At 40.2% G+C, this 21,143-nt stretch overlaps 1 protein-coding gene and 1 long non-coding RNA gene across 4 annotated transcripts in view; one reads left to right on the top strand and one right to left on the bottom strand.

The window, feature by feature from the left end:
* The window catches only part of LOC129022001 (uncharacterized), a 49,058-nt gene extending 30,497 nt beyond the window's left edge, over positions 1 to 18,561 (bottom strand). Inside the window, exons 1-4 of one of the 3 annotated variants that reach the window (XR_008496188.1) lie at positions 18,002 to 18,561; positions 17,675 to 17,844; positions 16,889 to 17,593; positions 15,879 to 16,222 (exon numbers count right to left, since the gene is read on the bottom strand). This is a non-coding gene — a long non-coding RNA (uncharacterized LOC129022001). Of the gene's footprint in view, positions 1 to 11,086; positions 17,594 to 17,674; positions 17,845 to 18,001 lie in introns of those variants that run through there. The other 2 variants (XR_008496189.1, XR_008496187.1) reach the window with 2 other exon arrangements.
* Positions 18,562 to 18,697: 136 nt separating this feature from the next.
* NKX2-4 (NK2 homeobox 4) lies at positions 18,698 to 20,654 on the top strand. The gene is made up of 2 exons (XM_054468127.2): positions 18,698 to 19,272; positions 19,673 to 20,654. The coding sequence occupies exons 1-2, from the start codon at positions 18,825 to 18,827 to the stop codon at positions 20,293 to 20,295; spliced, it is 1,071 nt and encodes a 356-aa protein (XP_054324102.1). The 5' UTR covers positions 18,698 to 18,824; the 3' UTR covers positions 20,296 to 20,654.
* Positions 20,655 to 21,143: the final 489 nt, after the last annotated feature.

Raw genomic sequence — 21,143 nt, 5'->3', positions numbered from 1 at the left:
GCTCTTCTTGTTGCATTGGTCCTTTTACCATTATGTAATGCCCTTCTTTGTCTTTTTCGGTCTTTGTTGGTTTAAAGCCTGTTTTATCAGAGACTAGGATTGCAACCCTGCTTTTTTTTTTTCCTTTCCATTTGTTTGGTAAATATTCCTCCATCCCTTTATTTTGAGCCTATGTGTGTCTTTGCATGTGAGATGGATCTCCTGAATACAGCACACCGATGGGTCTTGACTCTATCCAATTTGCCAGTCTGTGTCTTTTAACTGGGCATTTAGTTCATTTACATTTAAGGTTAATATTGTTGTGTGTGAATTTGATCCTGTCATTATGATGCTAGCTGGTTATTTTGCACATTTGTTGATGCAGTTTCTTCAAAGTGTCGATGGTCTTTACATTTTGGTATGCCTTTGCAGTGGCTGGTACCAGTTTTTCCTTTCCACATTTAGTGCTTCCTTCAGGAGTTCTTGTAAGGCAGGCCTGGTGGTGACAAAATCCCTCAGCATTTGCTTGTCTGTAAAGGATTTTATTCCTCCTTTGCTTGCAAAGCTTAGTTTGGCTGGATATGAAATTCCGGACAGAAAATTCTTTTCTTTAAGAATGTTGATACTGGTCCTCACTCTCTTCCGGCTTGTAGGGTTTCTGTTAGCCTGATGGGCTTCCCTTTGTGTGTAACCTGACCTTTCTTTCCAGCTGCCCTTACCATCTTTTTCTTCATTTCAACCTTGGTGAATGTGATGATTATGTATCTTGGGGTTGCTCTTCTTGAGGAGTATCTTTGTGGTGTTCTCTGTATTTCCTGAATTTGAATGTTGGCCTGTCTTGCTAGGTTAGGGAAGTTCTCCTGGGTAATATCCTGAAGTGTGTTTTCCAACTTGGTTCCATTCTTCCTGTCAGTTTCAGGTACACCAATCCAACGTAGGTTTGGTCTTTTCACATAGTCCCATATTTCTTGGAGGCTTTGTTCATTCCTCTTCATTCTTTTTTCCCTAATCTTGTCTTCACACTTGATTTCATTAAGTTGATCTTCAATCTCGGATATCCTTTCTTCCACTTGATCAATTTGGCTATTGATACTTGTGTATGCTTCATGAAGTTCTCGTGCTGTGTTTTTCAGCTCCATCAGGTCATTTATGTTCTTCTCTAAACTGGCTATTATAGTTAGCAGTTCCTGTAACCTTTTATCAAGGTTCTTAGCTTCCTTGCATTGGGTTAGAACATGCTCAGAGGAGTTTATTACCCATCTTCTGATGCCTACTTCTGTCAATTTGTCAAACTCATTCTCTGTCCAGTTTTGTTCCCTTGCTGGCAAGGAGTTATGAACCTTTGGAGGAGAAGCAGCATTCTGGTTTTTGGAATCTTCAGCATTTTTGCACTGGTTTTTCCTCATCTTCATGGATTTATCTACCTTTGATCTTTGATGTTGGTGGCCTTCCAATGGGGTTTCTTCGTGGGCACCCTTTTTGTTGTTGTTGATGTTACTGCTTTCTGTTTGTTAGTTTTCCTTCTAACAGGCCCCTCTTCTGCAGGTCTGCTGGAGTTTGCTGGAGGCCCACTCCAGACCCTGTTTGCCTGTGTATCACCAGCGGAGGCTGCAGAACAGCAAAGATTGCTGCCAGCTCCTTCCTCTGGACGCTTCGCCCCAGAAGGGTGCCCGCCAGATGCCAGCCAAAGCTCTCCTGTATGAGATGTCTGTCGACCCCTGCTGGGAGGTGTCTTCCAGTCAGGAGGCATAGGGATCAGGGACCCACTTAAGGAGGCAGTCTGACCCTTAGCAGAGCTTGAGCGCTGTGCTGGGAGATCTGCTGCTCTCTTCAGAGCCAGCAGGCAGGAACATTTAAGTCTGCTGAAGCTGCACCTATACCCACCCCTTCCCCCAGGTGCTCTGTCCCAGGGAGAGGGGGGTTTTATCTATAAGCCCCTGACTGGGGCTGCTGCCTTTCTTTCAGAGATGCCCTGCCCAGAGAGGAGGAATCTAGAGAGGCAGTCTGGCTACAGCAGCTTTGCTGGGCTGTGGTGGGTTCCACCCAGTTCAAACTTCCTGATGGCTTTGTTTACAATGTGAGGGGAAAACCACCTATTCAAGCCTCAATAGTGGCAGACGCCCTTCCCCCCACCAAGCTTGAGCGTCCCAGATCGACTTCAGACTGCTGTGCTGGCAGCGAGAATTTCAAGCCAGTGGATCTTAGCTTGCTGGGTTCTGTGGGGGTGGGATGCACTGAGCAAGACCACTTGGCTCCCTAGCTTCGGCCCCCTTTCCAGGGGAGTAAATGGTTCTGTCTCACTGGCATTCCAGGTGCCACTGTGGGTATGAAAAAAAAAAACTGCCGCTAGCTTGGTGTCTGCCCAAATGGTGCCCAGTTTTGTGCTTGAAACCCAGGGCCCTGGTGGTGTAGGAACCTGAGGGGATCTTCTGGTCTGCGGGTTGCGAAGACACCAGAGACAAAGTGTAGTATTTGGGCTGGATGGCACAGTCCCTCACAGCACAGTCCCTCATGGCTTCCCTTGGCTAGGGGAGGGAGTTCCCTGACCCCTTGTGCTTCCTAGGTGAGGTGACACCCCACCCTGCTTCTGCTCTCCCTCTGTGGGCTGCACCCACTATCTAACCAGTCCCAATGAGATGAGCAGCTACCTCCATTGGAAATGCAGAAATCACCTGCCTTCTGCATTGGTCTTGCTGGGAGCTGCAGACGGGAGCTTTTCCTATTTGGCCATCTTGCCAGCCACAGAATACACATTCTTCCTATCAGCACATGGAACATTCTCCAGGATAGACCACATATTAGGCCACAAAAAAACAAGTCTCAACAAATTTTCAAAAACTGAAATCATATCAAATATCTTCTCAGACTACAATGGAATAAAACTAGAAATCAATAGCAAGGAGAACTTTAGAAACTTTACAACTACATAAAAATTAATATTCTCTTGAATGGTCAATGAGTCTGTGAAGAAACTAAGAAGGAAATCAAAAAATTTCTTGAAACAAATGAAAATAGAAATACAACATACCAAAACCTATGGGATACAGCAAAAGCAGTGCTAAGAGAAAAGTTTATAGCAATAAACATCTACATCAAAAAAGTAGAAATATTTCAAATAAACAACCTAATGATGTACCTTAAGAAGGTAGAAAAGCAAGGGAAAACCAAAGCCAAAATTAATAAAAACAAAAACGTAATAAAGATCAAGCAGCAGCCTGGGCAACACAGTGAGAACTCATCTCTACAAAATATCAAAATAAAAATAAATTAACCAGGCATAGTGGCACATATCTGTGGTCCTATGATCCCAAGCTACTCAGGAGGCTAAGGTGGGAGATCACTTGAGTCAAGGAGGTCAAGTCTACACTGAGCCATGATTGTGCCACTGCATTGCAGCCCAGGTGACAGAACAAGACCCTGTCTAAAAAAAAGGAGGGAGGACAAAAAAGATCAATGAAACAAAAGATAAAATCTATAAACCATTAGCTAGACTATGAAAAAAAGAGACACAACACAAATAAAGAAAATCAGAAGCAAAAAAAGATACATTACAACTGATACCACAGAAATAGAAAGATCATTAAAGACTATTAATAAACAACTATACTCCAAAAACTGTAAAACCTAGAGGAAACAGATAAATTCATGTATACATATAACCTACCAAGAAATAGAAAGCCTAAACAGACTAACAAAGACAAACCCACCGCCAGATGGCTTTACTGTTGAATTCTACCAAATGTGCAAAGAAGAACTAAAACCAATTTTCTGAAACTATTCCAAAAAATGAAGAGCAGGGAATTCTTCCTAATTCATTCTATAATGCCAGCATTACCCTGATACCAAAGTGAGACAAGGATACAACCAAAAAAGAAAACTACAGGCCAATATCCCTAATGAACATAGTTGTAAAAGTCCTCAACAAAATACTAGCAAACCAAATCCAAAAGCACATCAAAAAGATAGTACACCACAGTCAAGTAGGATTTATCTCAGGGATGGAAGGATGGCTCAATATATGCAAATCAATAAATGTGATACCTCTCACCAATAGAGTGGAGGACAAAACCTTATGATCAATAGATGCACAAAAAAATTTGATAAATTTTAACATCCTTCATGATAAAACAAAACTCTCAACAAATTATGTGTAGAAGGAACATACCTACACAATAAAAATCATATATGACAAACCCACAGCTAACATCAGACTGAACATGGAAAAGCTGAAAACTCTTCCTGTAAGAACTGGAACAATACAAGGATTCCCACTTTCATCACTCTTACTCAACGCAGTACTGAACGTCCTAGCCAAAGCAATTAGGCAAGAGAAAGATATAAAGGGCATCCAAATTGGAAAAGAGGAAGTCAAATTGGCCCTTTGCAGAGAACATGACCTTATAGATAGAAAAACCTAAAGACTCCACAAAAAAACTCTTAGAACTAGTAAATGAATTCAGTAAAGTTGCAAGATACAAAATCAACATATAAAAATCAGTAGATTTTCTACACACCAATAACGAATTATCTGAAAAAAAATCAAGAAAGCAATCCCATTTACAATTGCTACCAAAAAATACTTGGGAAGAAATTTAATCAAGGAGGTGAAAGACGTCCACGATGAAAACTACAAAATACTAATGGAAGAATTTAAGGAGGACACAAAACATGGAAAGACCTCCCATGCCCACAGACTGGAAAAATTAATATTGTTAAAATGATCATACTACTGCAAGCAATCTACAGATTCAATGCAATCTCTATCAAAATATCAATGATATTCTTCACAGAAATTTTTTAATCCTAAAATGTGTGTGAAACCACAAAAGACAAGTAGCCAAATCACTTCTGAGCAAAAAGTACAAAGCTAGAGGCATTACACCACCTAACTTTAAAATACATTACAAAGCTATAGTAACCAAAACAGCATGGTATTGGTATAAAAACAGACATATAGACCAATTGGACATAAAAGAGAAACCAGAAATAAATCCATATATTTACAGTCAACTGATTTTCAACAAAGGCATCAAGAATATAAATTGAGGAAAGGACACCCTCTTCACTAAATGGTGCTGGGAAAACTGGATATCCATATGCAAAGGAATAAAACTGGACTTTTATCTCTTACCATATACAAAAATCAACCCAAAATGAATTAAAAACTTAAATGTAAGTCCCAAAAGTATAAAACTACTAGAAGAAAACATAGGGAAAATCCTCAGGATACTGGTCTAGGCAAAGGTTTTATGGGTAAGCATAGGCAACAAAAAACAGAAACAGGCAAATGGTACTACCTCAAACTAAAAAGCTTCTGCACCACAAAGGAAACAACAAAGTGAGGAGACAATCTGTAGAGTGGGAGAAAACATTTGCAAACTATACATATGAAACAGGACTAATATCCAGAATACATAAGGAACTCAATAGCAAAAAAACTAAGAATCCAAATGAAAAGTTGGAAAAACAGATAAATACCACAGGTCCTCACTCATATAGGAGCTAAAAAGTTGTGCTCATAAAAGTAGAGAGTAGAATTGTTGTTATTAGAGGCTGAGAAAGGCAGGGGTAGGAAGATAATGGTTAACAGATACAAAATTAAAACTAGATAGGAGGAATAAGTCCTAGTGCTCTGTAGCAATGTAGGATGAATACGGTCAACAATAATTTATGGTACATTGAAAAAGGTAGAAGATTTTGAATGTTCTCAACACAAATAAATGATAATTTTTGAAGTGACAAATATGTTAATTATCCTGATTTGGTCATTGTACATTATATTTGATCATTGCACATGTATTGAAATATCACCTTATCTCACAAATAGGTCCAATTATGAGGTGTTACCTAAAAAGGAAAAGAAAAAAATATATACTTTTGGGACATACTAAAGAAGAAAGGAATAAAATAAATAATAAAGCAAATATTTTCTAAAATTGCTATGATGGGTGATTTCATCTATTACTTAAACCTATTTAATCTAACCTCACATTTTTACAGATGAGAAAACTTAGATTCAGAGAAGTTAAGTAAAATTTGCCACCAAATTTTACAGTTTGGTAGAATGTGATTCAACTGAAGTCCATCTAATTCTTTTTTTTTTTTTTTTTTTTTTTTTTTGAGATAGAGTCTCACTCTGTCTGTCGCCCAGGCTGGAGTGCAACCTCCGCCTCCCAGGTTCAAGTGACCTCCGCCTCCCAGGCTCAAGCGATTCTCCTGCCTCAGCCTCCCAAGTAGCTGGGACTACAGGCAAGTGCCACCACACCCCGGTTAATTTTTGTATTTTTAGTAGAGATGGGGTTTCACCATGTTGGCCAGGCTGGTCTCAAACTCCTGACCTTAGGTGATCTGCCCACCTTGGCCTCCCCAAGTGCTGGAATCAAAGGCGTGAGCCACCACGGCCGGCCTGAAGTCCATCTAATTCTAAAGCATAATTGCTTTTTACTAAACCATGATCCTCTCAAGAAAAAGCAACAAGGTTGAAAGTAAAAATATGTTAGAGTGTAGGCTAAAATTTTCAGCTGGAATACTTCTATAATAGTGGTATTTCCGGGTGTTATTTTCAGGGGACTTTCCCCTTACAGTTTATATATTTCTTCGTTAATTTTCTTTTCTTTTTGGTTGTTTAAATGAGCAATAGTATTTTTTTGTAAGTAGAAGAGTATTAAAGAAATATTAAAGTACTTAGTAAAACTGAATTTAGACTGGTTAAAAACCTTTTAAATTATTATCTAGTGTTGGTGAGAGATGTAGGGAGAAAAGTCATAACACTGCTAACATGTAAACTAATGTGTAAATTAATAGTCTTTTTGGAAGGCACTTTGGCAACCTCTACACTAATGTGTAATAAATTTATCCTCTGACTGGCTGGATGAAGTGGCTCACACCTGTAATCCCAGCACTTTGGGAAGCTGAGGTGGGAGGATGGCTTGAGATCAGGAGCTCAAGACCAACCTGGTCAACAAAGCAAGACCTCCATCTCTACAAAAACTAAAAATATTAGCAGAGCATGGTGGCATGCACCTGTAGTATTGGCTACTCTGGAGGCTGAGTGGGGAAGATTCCTGGATCCCAAGGGTCCAAGGTTACAGTGAGCTATGATTGAGCCACTGCCCTCCAACCTGGGCAACAGAGCAAGACCCTGTCTCTAAATAAACAAACAAAAAACTTAACTTCTGTTCCAATTTTAGTTCTAGAAATCTATCCTGGAGAAATTTCCGTACCAGTACACAAAGATCTGTATGTTCACTGCAATACTGTTTATAATAGAAAGGAAAAAAAGAACTAAAGAACAAAAGAATGAAGAGAGAAAGAAAAAGAAAGAACAAACCTCAACTCCTTAATGGGGAACTGGTTAAATAATTTACAGTAAAACTATATTATGGAATATAAATAATCATTAGAAAGAATGTTGAAGATCAGCTGGGCACAGTGGCTCACACTTGCAATCCCAGCACTTTGGGAGGCTGAGGTGGGAGGATCACTTGAGTCCAGGAGTTTGAGACTAGCCTGGGCAACATAGGGAGACACTGTCTCTACAACAACAAAAAAAATTTCTGTATTAGCCAGGTATGGTGGTGCACACCTGCATAGTCCCAGCTACTTGGGAAGCTAAGGTGGGAGGATCACTTGAGCCCAGGAGATGGAGGCTGCAGTGAGTTGAGATCACATCAATGCACTCAGAGTGAGTAGACCTGGGCAACAGAACAAGAGACACTTATCTCACAAAAAAACAAAGAATTATGAAGATGTGCACTGCTGTGAAAACATGTATTTGTACTGATGAGAAACATATGTATAGGTACTGATGTGGAAACTGATACAAAATAGAGTTAAAGAAAGGAAATCACAGAATATATATGTAATAACATTATATTAAAAAGTGTAAATATGTTATAGATACATAAATAAAACTAGCCATAGGATATATGTGGGTGTGTATACACACAGATATACAGACATATATAGAAAGATCTAGAAAAACAAAAAAATACCCTAATAGTGATTGCTTCTAGAAACAGGTGTGGGATTGGGTATATGCATAAGTAACTTTCTCTTTTACCCTTGCAGAGGTTGACCCACATTTTCTGTAAAGGGCTAGTAATTAAATATTTTAGGCTTGTAGGCTATACAGTCTCTTGCAATTACTCAACTATGCTGCTGTAGCAAGAAAGCAGTCATAGACAAAGGAGTGCAAGTGTGTTCAATAAAACTTTATTTATGAACACTGATATTTGAATTTCATAGGATTTTCACACATCATGAAATATTATTAATCATCTAATTTTTTTCAACCATTAAAAAATGTAAAGACCACTCTTAACTCCTGGGCTACACAAAAACAGGTGCTGGACCAGATTTGGCCTACAGGTCATAGTTTCCTGATCCCTACTCTAGAACAATGCTGCTCAATACAATAGCCATGAGCAGCACACTGCTACTGAGCACTTGAATTGTGACTAGTCCAAATTGAGATGTGCAGTAGGTGTAAAATTACAAAGGCTTAGTACAAGAAAAACCTCCTTAATGATTTTATGTTGAGTATATAGCATATGAAAATAATAGCATTTTGGAAATACTGGGTTAAATACAATTTTTATTTTTATTTTTAAATGAGAGATGGGGGGGTCTCACTATGTTGACCAGGCTGTTCTCAAACTCCTGGCCTCAAACAATCCTCCCATATCAGCCTCCCAAAGAGCTGGGATTACAGGCATCAGCCACTGTGCCCAGCCTAAATCTATTTCTATTTAATACCACCTATTTCTCTTCATTATGTGTAACGTAGCTACCAGAAAATTTTAAACTATACTTGTGGCTCACATTGTATTTCTACTGGATAGCATTGCTCTATATACTTCCACATTATTTGATTTGTTTTACAACAAGCTTTTATCACCTCAGTAATTTTAATAATATTGAGTTAATAATAATCAATGCCAGTGTTCTACAAATATTTGTCACTATACCTGAGAAACTATATTATTCAATTATCTAAGAAAATTATTTCAAGCCAGGCATGGTGGTGGCTTATGCCTATAATCCCACCACTTTGGGAGGCCAAGATGATGAATTGCTTGAGCTCAGGAGTATGACCAGCCTGGGCAACATGGCAAAACCCCATCTCTACGAAATATACAAAAATTAGCAGGGCGTGGTGGTGCCCGCCTGTAGTCTCAGCTACTCAGAGGCTGAGGTGGGAGGATTGCTGGGAGGCACAGGTTGCAGTAAGCCATGATCATGCCGCTGCATTCCAGCCTGGACAACACAGCGAGACCTTGTCTCAAAGAAAAGAAAAAAGCAAAAATGAAAATTACTTCATTACTGTAGTACCTAGAGGAAAGAAACACCTTCTATTACTGCTCCATTAACTCTACTCTAACCACTTGAAACTTCCAAACCTTCTGCTGCCCTTATAAAGAAAATGTATACAAAACAAATATCCAATTAAAATAGTCATCAAAATCATCTGGCAATGTAAGAATAGTCTCATTAACAACAGCTACTCAAAAATACCACAAATCAGGCCGGGCACTGTGGCTCATGCCTGTAATCCCAGCACTCTGGGAGGCTGAGGTGGGCGGATCACTTGCGGTCAGGAGTTTAGACTGGCCTGGCCAACATGGTGAAACCCCATCTCTATTAAAAATAAAAAGATTAGCAGGATGTGCTGGCAGGTGCCTGTAATCCCAGCTACCTGGGAGGCTGAGGCAGGAGAATTGTTCGAACCCAGTAGGTGAGGGTTGCAAGTGAGCCAAGATCACACCACTGCACTCCAGCCTGGACAACACAGCAAGCCTCCGTCTAAAAAAAAAATTGCATAAATCATCATCTATTAACCTTGTAGAGATGTAGGAGAGCAGCCATAAATAACTTTAAGATTTCTTTTTCACTCCTATTTAGAAGACTTTTATGTTTGAACTGTCAATGTTGATGATACTTAAGTTCTCTTCTATTGTACCTATTAAATGAGATAAACACATAAAGCTCATGAAAGTAACTAGTATGTTAGTAAGATAAATAAATATTAGTAATGTTTACAATTTTTGCCTTATCTCCACCTTACAAATGGGATGTGTTCTGAAAAGTTCATTAGTAAGTCAACTATTTAGAATTTGACATGCATTTTCTTTTAGACATATATATATACACACACACACACACACACATATATATACAGGATATATTCACATGGATATAAACATATAATTTCAAATAGTACATAAAAGTACATAAAGTAATACATACTATGTATACATGTCTTAGTCCATTTGCTATATAGGAATACCTTAGTCTGTTGCTATAAAGGAATACCTGAGGCTGGGCAACTTATAAAGAAAAGAGGTTTATTTCGCTCACAGTTCTGTAGACTGTACAAGAAGCATCTGCTTCTGGTGAGGGCTTCAGAGTGCCTCAATTTATGATGGAAGGTGAAGGAGGGCAGGCATCACATGGCAAGAGGAAGCAAGAGAGAGAAGAAGGTGGTGCCAGATTCTTTTAAACAATCAGATCTTGCAAGAACTAAAGGAAGCAGTCACTCACTACCAGAAGGAAGGCACCACGCCCTTCATGACGTATGCCTCCCCATGATCCAAATATCTCCCACCAGGCCCCACTCCAACACTGGGGATCAAATTTCTGCATGAGATTTGGAGGGGTTAAGCATCCAAACTACATCAATATATAATTTTAAAATGCTGCTCAACGTCAGGATATGAATGCCAGGAATAAGTTTATTCTCTCTAATATCAGAGGGGCTCCTTCCTCAGTTTTCTAAAGCACTAAGACAATCTTAAGCATATAGTAATCACTAAATAAATTCTTAGTTAATATAATTGTATGTGTTCATTCTAGATCTTTTTGCTCTGGAGGATTTTAGTATGAAAAGGAGGAAACATAGGTAGAATATAATATAATATTCTCTTATATTTAGAGTGCTTTGTGGGAAAGAACTAGAGTTACAGTTCGGCATCAAAGAACTGATCTAGGACTGTTACCTGCAAATTATGGTGACCTATTTAGCCTCAGTATCAGAACTTTCTAATAACTAGGATATCAAACAATGTTGTGGTTTCTATGAAGTTTTTTTTTTTTTTTTTTTGAGACGGAGTCTCACTCAGTCACCCAGGCTGGAGTGCAGCGGCGCAATCTTGGCTCACTGCAAGCTCCGCCTCTCGGGTTCACGCCATTCTTCTGCCTCAGCCTCCCGAGTAGCTGGGACTACAGGCACCCACCACCACACCTGGCTAATTTTTTGTATTTTTAGTAGAGACGGGGTTTCACCGTGTTAGCCAGGATGGTCTCGATCTCCTGACCTAATGATCCACCCGCCTCGGCCTCCCAAAGTGCTGGGATTATAGGCATGATCTATGAAGTCATTTTTTTAAAGTATGAAGCATTCCCGAATCAGAAGGCTACAAACCTGAACCATATTTTGTTCCTAAACCTTAAAGTCCTTAATTGAGATGATTCGATGTTGAGGTCTCAGACTTTTTAGGAATGGCCACTATAACAAGCCAATATTTAAAAATAATTCCATCTGCTATAGAACTATTAAGATGTTTATATTCAGTGTTCCCTCCATGAAGCCCTGTGACAAATTTTTTTTTAGAGCTGAGTATTAGGAAATGCCTCTTTCCTTAAGAAATGTTGAGTCTATGTGTGTGTGTATTGGGAGGGTGTTCTTCCTAAATGCAAGGAAAATATAACTGAATTTTTCAATTGACCACGAGGAAGCTTAGATCCAAATGTGAGGCTCAACTATAGGAATTCAGTAGGCTTTATAGCCTGTTTAGTTGATGTTTTTTCAACTTATATCTCAACTTCCTACTCTTTTATAAGATCCTTATTTATGAGGTCTTGAGTCTTACTAAATGTTTAAAGCGCACAAATATATTTATATATAAACTGCCTCGGATTTTTTATGAATCAAGGCAGAGGAAGAATAAATGTTTATGTTTTTCTTTTTTGCCTTACATAAGTCCTCTTGAGTCTCTAAGTAAAAATATCTATGTGAGAGAGATACATCTTGCTTGAACACATGGAACGGGACAATCCATATACAGGAAGCTAAGGACGATTCGTGATTAGACTTTCTTGGACATGAAACGTGTTTGATCTTCATAAGTGTGTTTACCTGTATCATTTATTACCTATAAAGTTAAATACAATCACATGTGCATATTAAATATACAGAACATTCTCCATTTTTCCTTTAACATGGGTACAGAAGCCCTGATTTGTTCATACAATATCCATGACCAAATAATCTCTTTCTGCCACATAAATTCTTTTCATGAGCAGCGCACTTCAACAACAATTGTACCTACTAAACCTGGGTTTTATGTAAAAATTATTTCAGAGGGCACTGGAAACCCCAGATTTCTCTTCGATCCTCCAGTTCTTCAGAAAGCAATTTCTAACCCACCAGTTCTACCACCCTTTTAGTCTCCATAAATTGTTGGTAAGAGCTGCATCAAGGCATTCTGCCATCAATTATGTTCACAACAGTAGCCCAATCATATATGCACTATCACTGATTATCCTAAAGAAATACTGCACTTAAGAGAACCAACTCTAAATCATCATACATCTCATTCCAGCAGACGTAGCTAAGAAATAAAAACAAAAAATAATTATATATATACCTCAATATTTATAGAAAAATAAAATTTCATATAATACTTTCCATTCAGACCTTTCAGAGTATTTTGTTTATATGTTTGTAATGGTAAACATATAATGTACTGAAACAATGGCTTTGTAAATTATTCTATTATCCAAATCCTAGAACAATAACTTATGCAAAACATTTAACCTTAATATACCCTTTACAGTTCAAGATTTAGTTCTTCATTAAAAAGTGAACTTTAAAAAATATAAATTTGATTTAAATTTTTTTGAATATGTTATTTTAAAAAATTTTTCACTCATTGAAGTTTGCCATTTTTTATGGTTTAGTTTTTTAAAAACTTATCTTGGATACATAGTATATGCTTTTTGATTTTGAAGAGGTAATCTACTCCAAATATTCTATTTTCCTTTTGTTCGATAATTACACATTTTAAAAGACATACTACATGCCAATGATAAGCTGCTTTCATTTAAGCTGGTTCCGATTTTCTCAAGCAATTCTCATTTCTCTGGCTTGGTATATTGGGCCAAATTCCAATGGCTGTGGTTTGTGACATTTTTGTGTAATTTCCATGATTTCTAAAAGTACAAACACCAGTTTGAATTACCTTTTCAGTATTACCCCTACATAATTCCCTACACAGTGACAAGATCAAATTGCCTTTTACATTTAGTACTTCACTTTTAAAAACTTTATAATAAACCCTAGATTTACTAGAGCCAGATCCCACAATTTATTTCACAAACTGGATATTATGGGACAATAATCAGTAATTTTCAAGTCCATCTGACACGTCTGTTGTGGTTTAAGACTCTCATTTTATTAGGTTTTTTGGGTTTTGGTTTTCTTACTTGAGAAAATCTTATAAGGCAACTTTATTAGTCAGGTTTTCCTTGTGGCACTTACTGTCTGAATAAAGTAGATTAATGAAATTGTTTCATATTAAGCTTTTTAATGCAAATTATTAAGCAACAAATTGCTTAAAATCTGCGAAAATTTGCATTGATTTATGAGGTAATTAGCCTATTGCTTCCTTTTAAGAACAATTCTCAACCTACAATTCAGACAGATACATGTGAATACAAGTACCTGTCAACTATTCCCTCAACATTAGTAGTACACAGAAGGGGACAAAATTGACCAAATTATTCTCTAATTACTATATTGTCATAGCTGTTCCTTCTAAAATGTACACAGTAAAAGTTTTTATTACCAAATCCAACAACCTAATAATCAATTTACCAAAACATCAAAAATTGGAGTTCTCCTTCAAGTAAGTGTTGGTGGCAACAACCCAATTACTCAGCCCAGATGTTAAAAACTGATACCTTCCTTGATAATTAAAAAGTAATTTGTAAATGTAAGATGACACATCTTTAATGAGGCTTGTAGGAGAAAAAGAGTTTACATTAAAGCCACTAAATCTCAGATGTGAAAAATGTGACAGTATGTGAGAAGTTATAAAATAAGTATTTTTAAAAGCTTTGTGTATTTACTCTAATTAGGTTGTGTTGGAAACATGGTAGAACACTTAGAAAAACTAACTCCTCTCACAAAATAACCAACAGAAATATAGTTTTGCTTAAAATTCAGAGGATTCTTTTTCCTATAAAACAGCCATTTAATGACATTCCAAAACACCTAAAAAATGTTGTTCAATGGAAATACCACTATGTTCTAAAATATTTTAAACCTTCTATATACACAAAATATACAATAAACTTGTAATTCAGAAATAAAAAATTATATTTCAATATTGCCAGTTTTTCCCATACATGTTATTACTCTAAAAAATAATTTTTAACATAGAAAAATCTGAATTTGTGGCTCAAGCTCCTAATCCTAGGGTGAGAGAATTGGGACATACTGGATAATTTCCCTATTTTTACTCCCCTGTCATAGCCCAATGTTATTCTCTACTCTGACTGTAAAAACTAGTGTTACAGCTTGACCCTAGAAGGGGAGGTTTCTTGTTTGTTTTTTTCCTTAGGGGGATGGGAGGAGGAATCATTTCATTGGACCATATTATAATAATTTTGACAACAAAATGTCTTCATCACCTACTATTCATTCTCACACTGTACTAATAATTGCGTTAGCTTAAAATATGTTTATTGATACCAATTATCATTGGTCAGAAAACAATTTTCAGTCTAAAATATCTGAATCTCAGGAAAAGGATCACAAGATTTTTTTGAGTAAACTGCCAGTTCGTATTTTGTGAAGAAAATATGAAAGGATTACTGTGTCACATAGAAATAACAAAGCCTTATAAATGCAAGTGTAAACTTATTGTAAGACATTTAAAATAATTGAAATGAACACTATTGGAAAAAGGCTTATAAAGGGACTAAAAAGAAATGAGAACCAGATCTCAGAAACTGATGAATTCATCAAAAAAAAAGTAAAATAATTCAAATAAACTTTGTGTTTCATCTCTATGGCAGTTTTATTTTCCTCTTTATAACCTCAAATTTTGCTGCAAAATACTAGTATCCTTAAGATGTTTCTTTATTCCTTCCCAACCGCAAAGACAATATTTTAAGGCTACTTCCACAATATAAAACTTTCATTAATCAAATTATTTCACAACTAGTTTAAACTAATTGCAAATGTAGCAAGTGTCTCAGTTCTAAAAGGCACTTACATTTTTGGGTGTCAAGCAGAAAGTTATATTTTCAAACAGTTAGTCTTGATGAGGAAATACAAGACCCACTGGAAACCTATTCACCACCTAGAGAAACAATATTTCCCTCTAAGTACTGGCTGGACCCCCACTTCAAAGTGGGTATGTCAGAAGTTTCTCAACTCCTCTCAGGTCCCTTTCGCTGAGCTTCTGCCTGCCAACAGCAAATCCAAACTGCAGAAGGCTCTTTCTTTAGAATTTTTTTGCTAAATATTTTTGGCACTAAGGCTATCTAACACATCAGAGATTTTCAACAAATACCACATTTTTGCCAGAAAGCCAGGAGTGTTTTGTCTAGAAAAATCTTGTCTTTTTGTTTAGAAAAAATTTCTGTATCTGCCACAGCCTATCTTAGTCTGCTTTCAATGTTGTAATGTGTGAAACTATAAAAACCTAAACCATGAAAAAGGCAAAGTACCAAATCACATAGAGCATGCAATCTTTTGTATGTAAAATGGTAGTATGCTTCTAGATGGACAGGCCATTCCAAAAGAAACAGGTAACACCAAACTCCTCTGAGGCGAAGAACTAGGAGGCTTGAAGGATTGGAAAGTGAGAACCAATTCTTTTCACTGTATTCCCTTAGGTAGTATTTGCATTTTATTTTATTTTTTAATTTTATTATTTTGCTGGGTGCCAGCATTGTTTTTTAAGGAAAACAATGAGAAAACACTCCTGAGAAATACATTTCCTGTGAAATGCAGTTTAGTCAATAATATTTGAGAATCTACTAAGTATAAATTTCCACACATAATTTAGGTACACGATAATCTGATGAGATGAATACAAAGCTTCAGTGGAATATCAATTGGGTTATATTGTGTCTGTATATAAATGTACATATACATCCTTCAGACTATATCAATTTTCAGAATCATCCACACACATCCAAATAGTGTTTCCGGCATGAAGATATGTAATTTCTAGAATGAGGTACAAACAATTGACAGGAAGAAATGTCAAAGATTGTAGATTTTTCTTTCCCAGAACTGTTTACCTATAGTGATGCAATACTATTTGGCTTATCAAGTTCCTAAGCAGTCAGAAAGTGACTCTCTGCAGAGAACCTTCAGATGTGATAAAGTGCTTTTAATTTAAAGATGGAAGCATTCCAGATGTATATGCACTTATAACAGGACCCAATGCAGTTGAAAAACAAAATAAGCAAAAATTGTAGTACAACCACTTGATTTTAACTGCTATGTCAAAGTTCTACAAAGAAAATTATATGAGATGAAATGTATAGCCTGAAAACAGAATAATCATTTGGAAAAAATTAAAATTGTAAACACCTTTCAATTTGGACAACTAATGAATATGGAGATTATGATAATCGGTTTCATTTTTGAAATACGTTTGAACTTGAAAAATAAAATATAATGGGCCACAAATAACTTTTATATTCACAGATGTCATAACACAATTATTTTTTACTTACCCTGTTGTCTCTGAGAAACGTTTGAAATGACTTTCTATTATTTTACTTAAGCTAATACATACAAGTAAACAATACAATTTAAACTAAACCAGAAACGTAAAATCCAAACTGTAGTTTTCAGAAGGATCCCAGCAAGTGTTTAAATACATACATAAATGCTTCTTTGTGTATCATTAGTTTGTTTTTTTTAAGTAGGTAATTCCAGTGCAGGTGAGGATGAAGACCTAGCCGATGTGTTTCAAGTTCATAAAAGACCTGTAAAAGTAGCATCGTGTTAAAACTGTAGCAATATTCATCTTGCTAAGTCAATACTGATGTCTGTAAACAATTCCTGTAACCTTGCATTTTACTTTTACAGTATATTAAAACATTACTCTTAACATTCGTTTGTCACTTCCTTCCCATAGGTGACCTATGGCTTTTTCCCCCCTAAAAAGGGCAGCTTCTTTGCAAAACTATACTAAGATGAATAAAACAATTATTAAAATCATAAGAACAAAACCATGGAGAACATTTCCACCAAAGGGCTAAAAGCAAACAGAAAAAGGAATATGTAATACTGTTCTTGCCTTCAAGACATGTACTGTCAGGTTAAACTTAAATCGTTTCCACACACCCTTTTCTGGAAAAAAATATAAAATATTGCTTAAGAAAGCACTCTCCTTGTTTTTCTTTCTCCTGCTCCAGTTTCCAGGAAAACTTAGAAGTGTTATCTTCGTTTTCTCGTTATCATTATTATTGCTGCAAGATTGTTTTCAAAATTTAATCAATATGCTTTGCACACTTCTTTTGTCTTATGCTTTGTCTTGTTCAGTATTTAGTAGAGAGTTCATAATGTCTAAGTATTCGGGTAAAACTGCAAGTCAAAGGATGACAAAGTTTTAAAAATCTGTTTATCTATGGTTTTGTATTTTTCCAAAGAAACTATAATTTTCACCTGATTTCTGCATCCATTTTCATATCGCTTGAACAGGTTATATTTTTCCAACAACAACAAAAAGACCCATTGCGAACAACTAGAAATATTTGGAAGTTTTGATATTTTGTCTTCCTCTTCTTTTTGATCATGGTAGTGACGGGAGAATAAACTTAAGTCAGAGATATTTACTGAGAGAAAGAGTAAGAACACACACAAAGGGAAAGAAAGCAGAAAAAACAACTTTACAAGTGCAAACTCAGTAGGAAACATTTGAGGAAATAAAAATGTTCCCCCTCTTTCCCTTGTTCAATCTCCATCCCCACAGAGGAAAAACAGAATACTTACAAGGTAGCATCTGCGTATTTATCAGTGTATGTGTGTTTTCTCTCTTCTCTGGGCTTGGATACTTTGAGCTAATTTGGAAGTGCCCGTTTGGTTGCCCAGAAAATGATGCTTAAGGGTCTAAAAACGCATAAATTAGGGAGCCCTACAATGGCAAAGGACGGTCATTGTACCTCCTCTCTTTATGCGCTCTTACGGTGGGACCCAAGAGCCTTTTTTTTTTTTTTTTTTTAACACTTTAGGTGACGCAGAGAATGAGGGGCTGATAACTGGAGAGGATGAAGCGAGCCCCCGCAACACCCTCCCCCCAAACTTAGCAGCACGTTCCCCACTCCGCAATTATACCGGACTTTGGTGCGAAGTCACTTTAGAAAACTGGGGTCTGGACGGGGCCAGGCGCGGAATCCATGTCTAGCCTCGACGCCAGCCTCCGAGTTTCTATTTCTGGTGCTCGAGGGCTGGGGTAACGGCCGCGGATGGAGGAGCGAAGGATGGGAAAAGCAACGGGGAGTGATCTTTACAAGAAACACCCAACTGCCCCTTTTACCTTTTTTGCCTCCATTATGGGGCGGGGGCTGGGGGGGCGAGAGGAAAAGATGTCAATGACCATTGTTTGCTCGTTTGGGATGTTGCTCCGCCCCCCGAGTCTGTCGTAAACCTGGCGCCGGACTAAAATAAACCCCAGATCCCGCAGCCCGGGGGGCTCGCCGAGCCGCCGACTCCTCGTCACAGGCTCAGCTGCCGCGGCCGAGGTGGCGGCGACGAGCGGCCGCCGCGTCCTGCCGGCGCGCGCCCCGGGCCCCCCTACCTGGCCGCTCGCCGAGCCATGTCGTTGAGCCCAAAGCACACGACGCCCTTCTCCGTGTCCGACATCCTGAGCCCCATCGAGGAGACCTACAAGAAGTTTGGCGGCGCCATGGACGGCGCGCCACCCGGCCTGGGGGCGCCCCTGGGGGCCGCGGCCGCCGCCGCCTACCGCGCGCCGCCCCCTGGGCCCTCCTCGCAGGCGGCGACCGTAGCGGGCATGCAGCCTTCTCACGCCATAGCGGGTCACAACGCGGCGGCCGCGGCGGCGGCGGCAGCAGCGGCAGCGGCGGCGGCCGCCACCTACCACATGCCGCCCGGCGTCTCGCAGTTCCCGCACGGCGCCATGGGCGGCTACTGCAACGGCGGCCTGGGCAACATGGGCGAGCTGCCCGCCTACACGGACGGCATGAGGGGCGGCGCGGCCACCGGCTGGTACGGCGCCAACCCGGACCCACGCTACTCGTCAAGTGAGAGGGGCCAGGAGCGCGGGGCTGCGGGCGGCTCAGGCGTTTCCCGCCACAGCCGAGGGGCGCGGGGGCGCGGGACGGGGTGCGCGCGGCTTAGGCGGTCCTGGGGCCGAGCGGGCGCGCGGGGCGTCCCGGGACGCGCGGGGTTTCCGGGGACCCTGGGCGCGCGGGGGGTCCTGGGACCTGACCGGGAACGCGCGCGGCGTCCTGGGACCCGTTGAGGGCGCGCGGTGCCCTGGGACCCACCGAGGGCGCGCGGGGCGTGCTGGGGCCGGAGGCCGCGGCGCTCAGGGGGTCTTGGGATTCAGCGAGGGCCGGGCGGCGTCAAGAGAGTGGCGGCTGGACCGACTCCCGGCGGGCCTGGAGCTCACTCGCCTTCCCCCTTGGGCCTCTTCCCCAGTCTCCAGGTTCATGGGGCCGTCGGCGGGCGTGAATGTGGCCGGGATGGGGTCGCTGACGGGCATCGCGGACGCCGCCAAGTCGCTGGCTCCGTTGCACGCGGCGGCGGCGGCAGCCGCTCCGCGAAGGAAGCGCCGCGTGCTCTTCTCGCAGGCGCAGGTCTACGAGCTGGAGCGGCGCTTCAAGCAGCAGAAGTACCTGTCGGCGCCCGAGCGCGAGCACCTGGCCAGCATGATCCACCTGACGCCCACGCAGGTCAAGATCTGGTTCCAGAACCACCGGTACAAGATGAAACGGCAGGCCAAGGACAAGGCGGCGCAGCAGCTGCAGCAGGAGGGCGGCCTGGGCCCGCCGCCGCCTCCGCCGCCGTCCCCGCGCCGCGTGGCGGTGCCTGTGCTGGTCAAGGACGGCAAACCGTGCCAGAACGGCGCCAGCACGCCCACCCCCGGCCAGGCCGGTCCGCAGCCGCCGGCCCCGACGCCCGCACCTGAGCTGGAGGAGCTGTCGCCCAGCCCACCCGCGCTGCACGGCCCGGGGGGCGGCCTGGCGGCCCTGGACGCGGCCGCCGGGGAGTACAGCGGCGGCGTCCTGGGCGCCAACCTGCTCTATGGCAGGACGTGGTGACAGCGAGGGCGCCCCGGGGCTAGGTCCTGGTGCAGCCGAAGGGTCTGCAAGAAACTGCTAGAACGGATGGGGGAGGCATGCGAAAACCGACGCGCGCGTGTAAACTGCGATTCAAAACGAACCGGTCTCAGAGAGGAGCAGGCTGTGAACTTCTTGCTGGGGGCGGGGGACAGCGACAGCCCGGAAACCGAGTAGTGTAACATTATGCCACGAGGCTTTGAGGTGGTGATTTTCTCCTCCTAGAAGTTCTTAAATGACGCGAAAAGTGGAGAAGTTCACACGGCATTCTTAACTACAGCTCTCAAAGTTGGAAACTTTGTTGGCGTTTGTAACTATAAAAATCAACCCAGCTTTAACAATGAGTCTTTTTTGAAGTGGAATTTATCTTGGGAGATTAATTTTCGAAGGGCCCCCTAAGTGCAATTTCATTAATGTTTGATTGAAAGTAAATTGAATTGTAGCTCAAGGTGGATCATACACATAGCAACATTATTTTAGAGGAATTATTGCCATTTAGGTAATAGAGCAATGGAATCAAAATAAAATACTGATTATATGGATTGATGGAGCTTTTTAAATTTAATGCTGATTTCAAAATGTTTTGATGATTATTTGGCAAGCGAGTGTTTGTATGTTACCCTAAAAGAGGATTTTCCCCCCTAAGATGCAGCTCACCATAAGAAAGAAAGGTTGTATACTATTTGTATATGAAATCTGGTCTCCCAAAATTAACTGAGAAAATAAATAACCCTATCCTTCTGTAAACATGGTATTTACTCTCTTTGAGGTATTTTCTTGTCTGAATTTGAATACCTTGATAAAGTACTAGAACAAACAAGTAAAATTTC

The sequence above is a fragment of the Pongo pygmaeus genome, chromosome 21 (assembly GCF_028885625.2).
Source record: "Pongo pygmaeus isolate AG05252 chromosome 21, NHGRI_mPonPyg2-v2.0_pri, whole genome shotgun sequence".
Taxonomy (NCBI): domain Eukaryota; kingdom Metazoa; phylum Chordata; class Mammalia; order Primates; family Hominidae; genus Pongo; species Pongo pygmaeus.
This window is presented reverse-complemented; position numbering and strand designations above follow the sequence as displayed.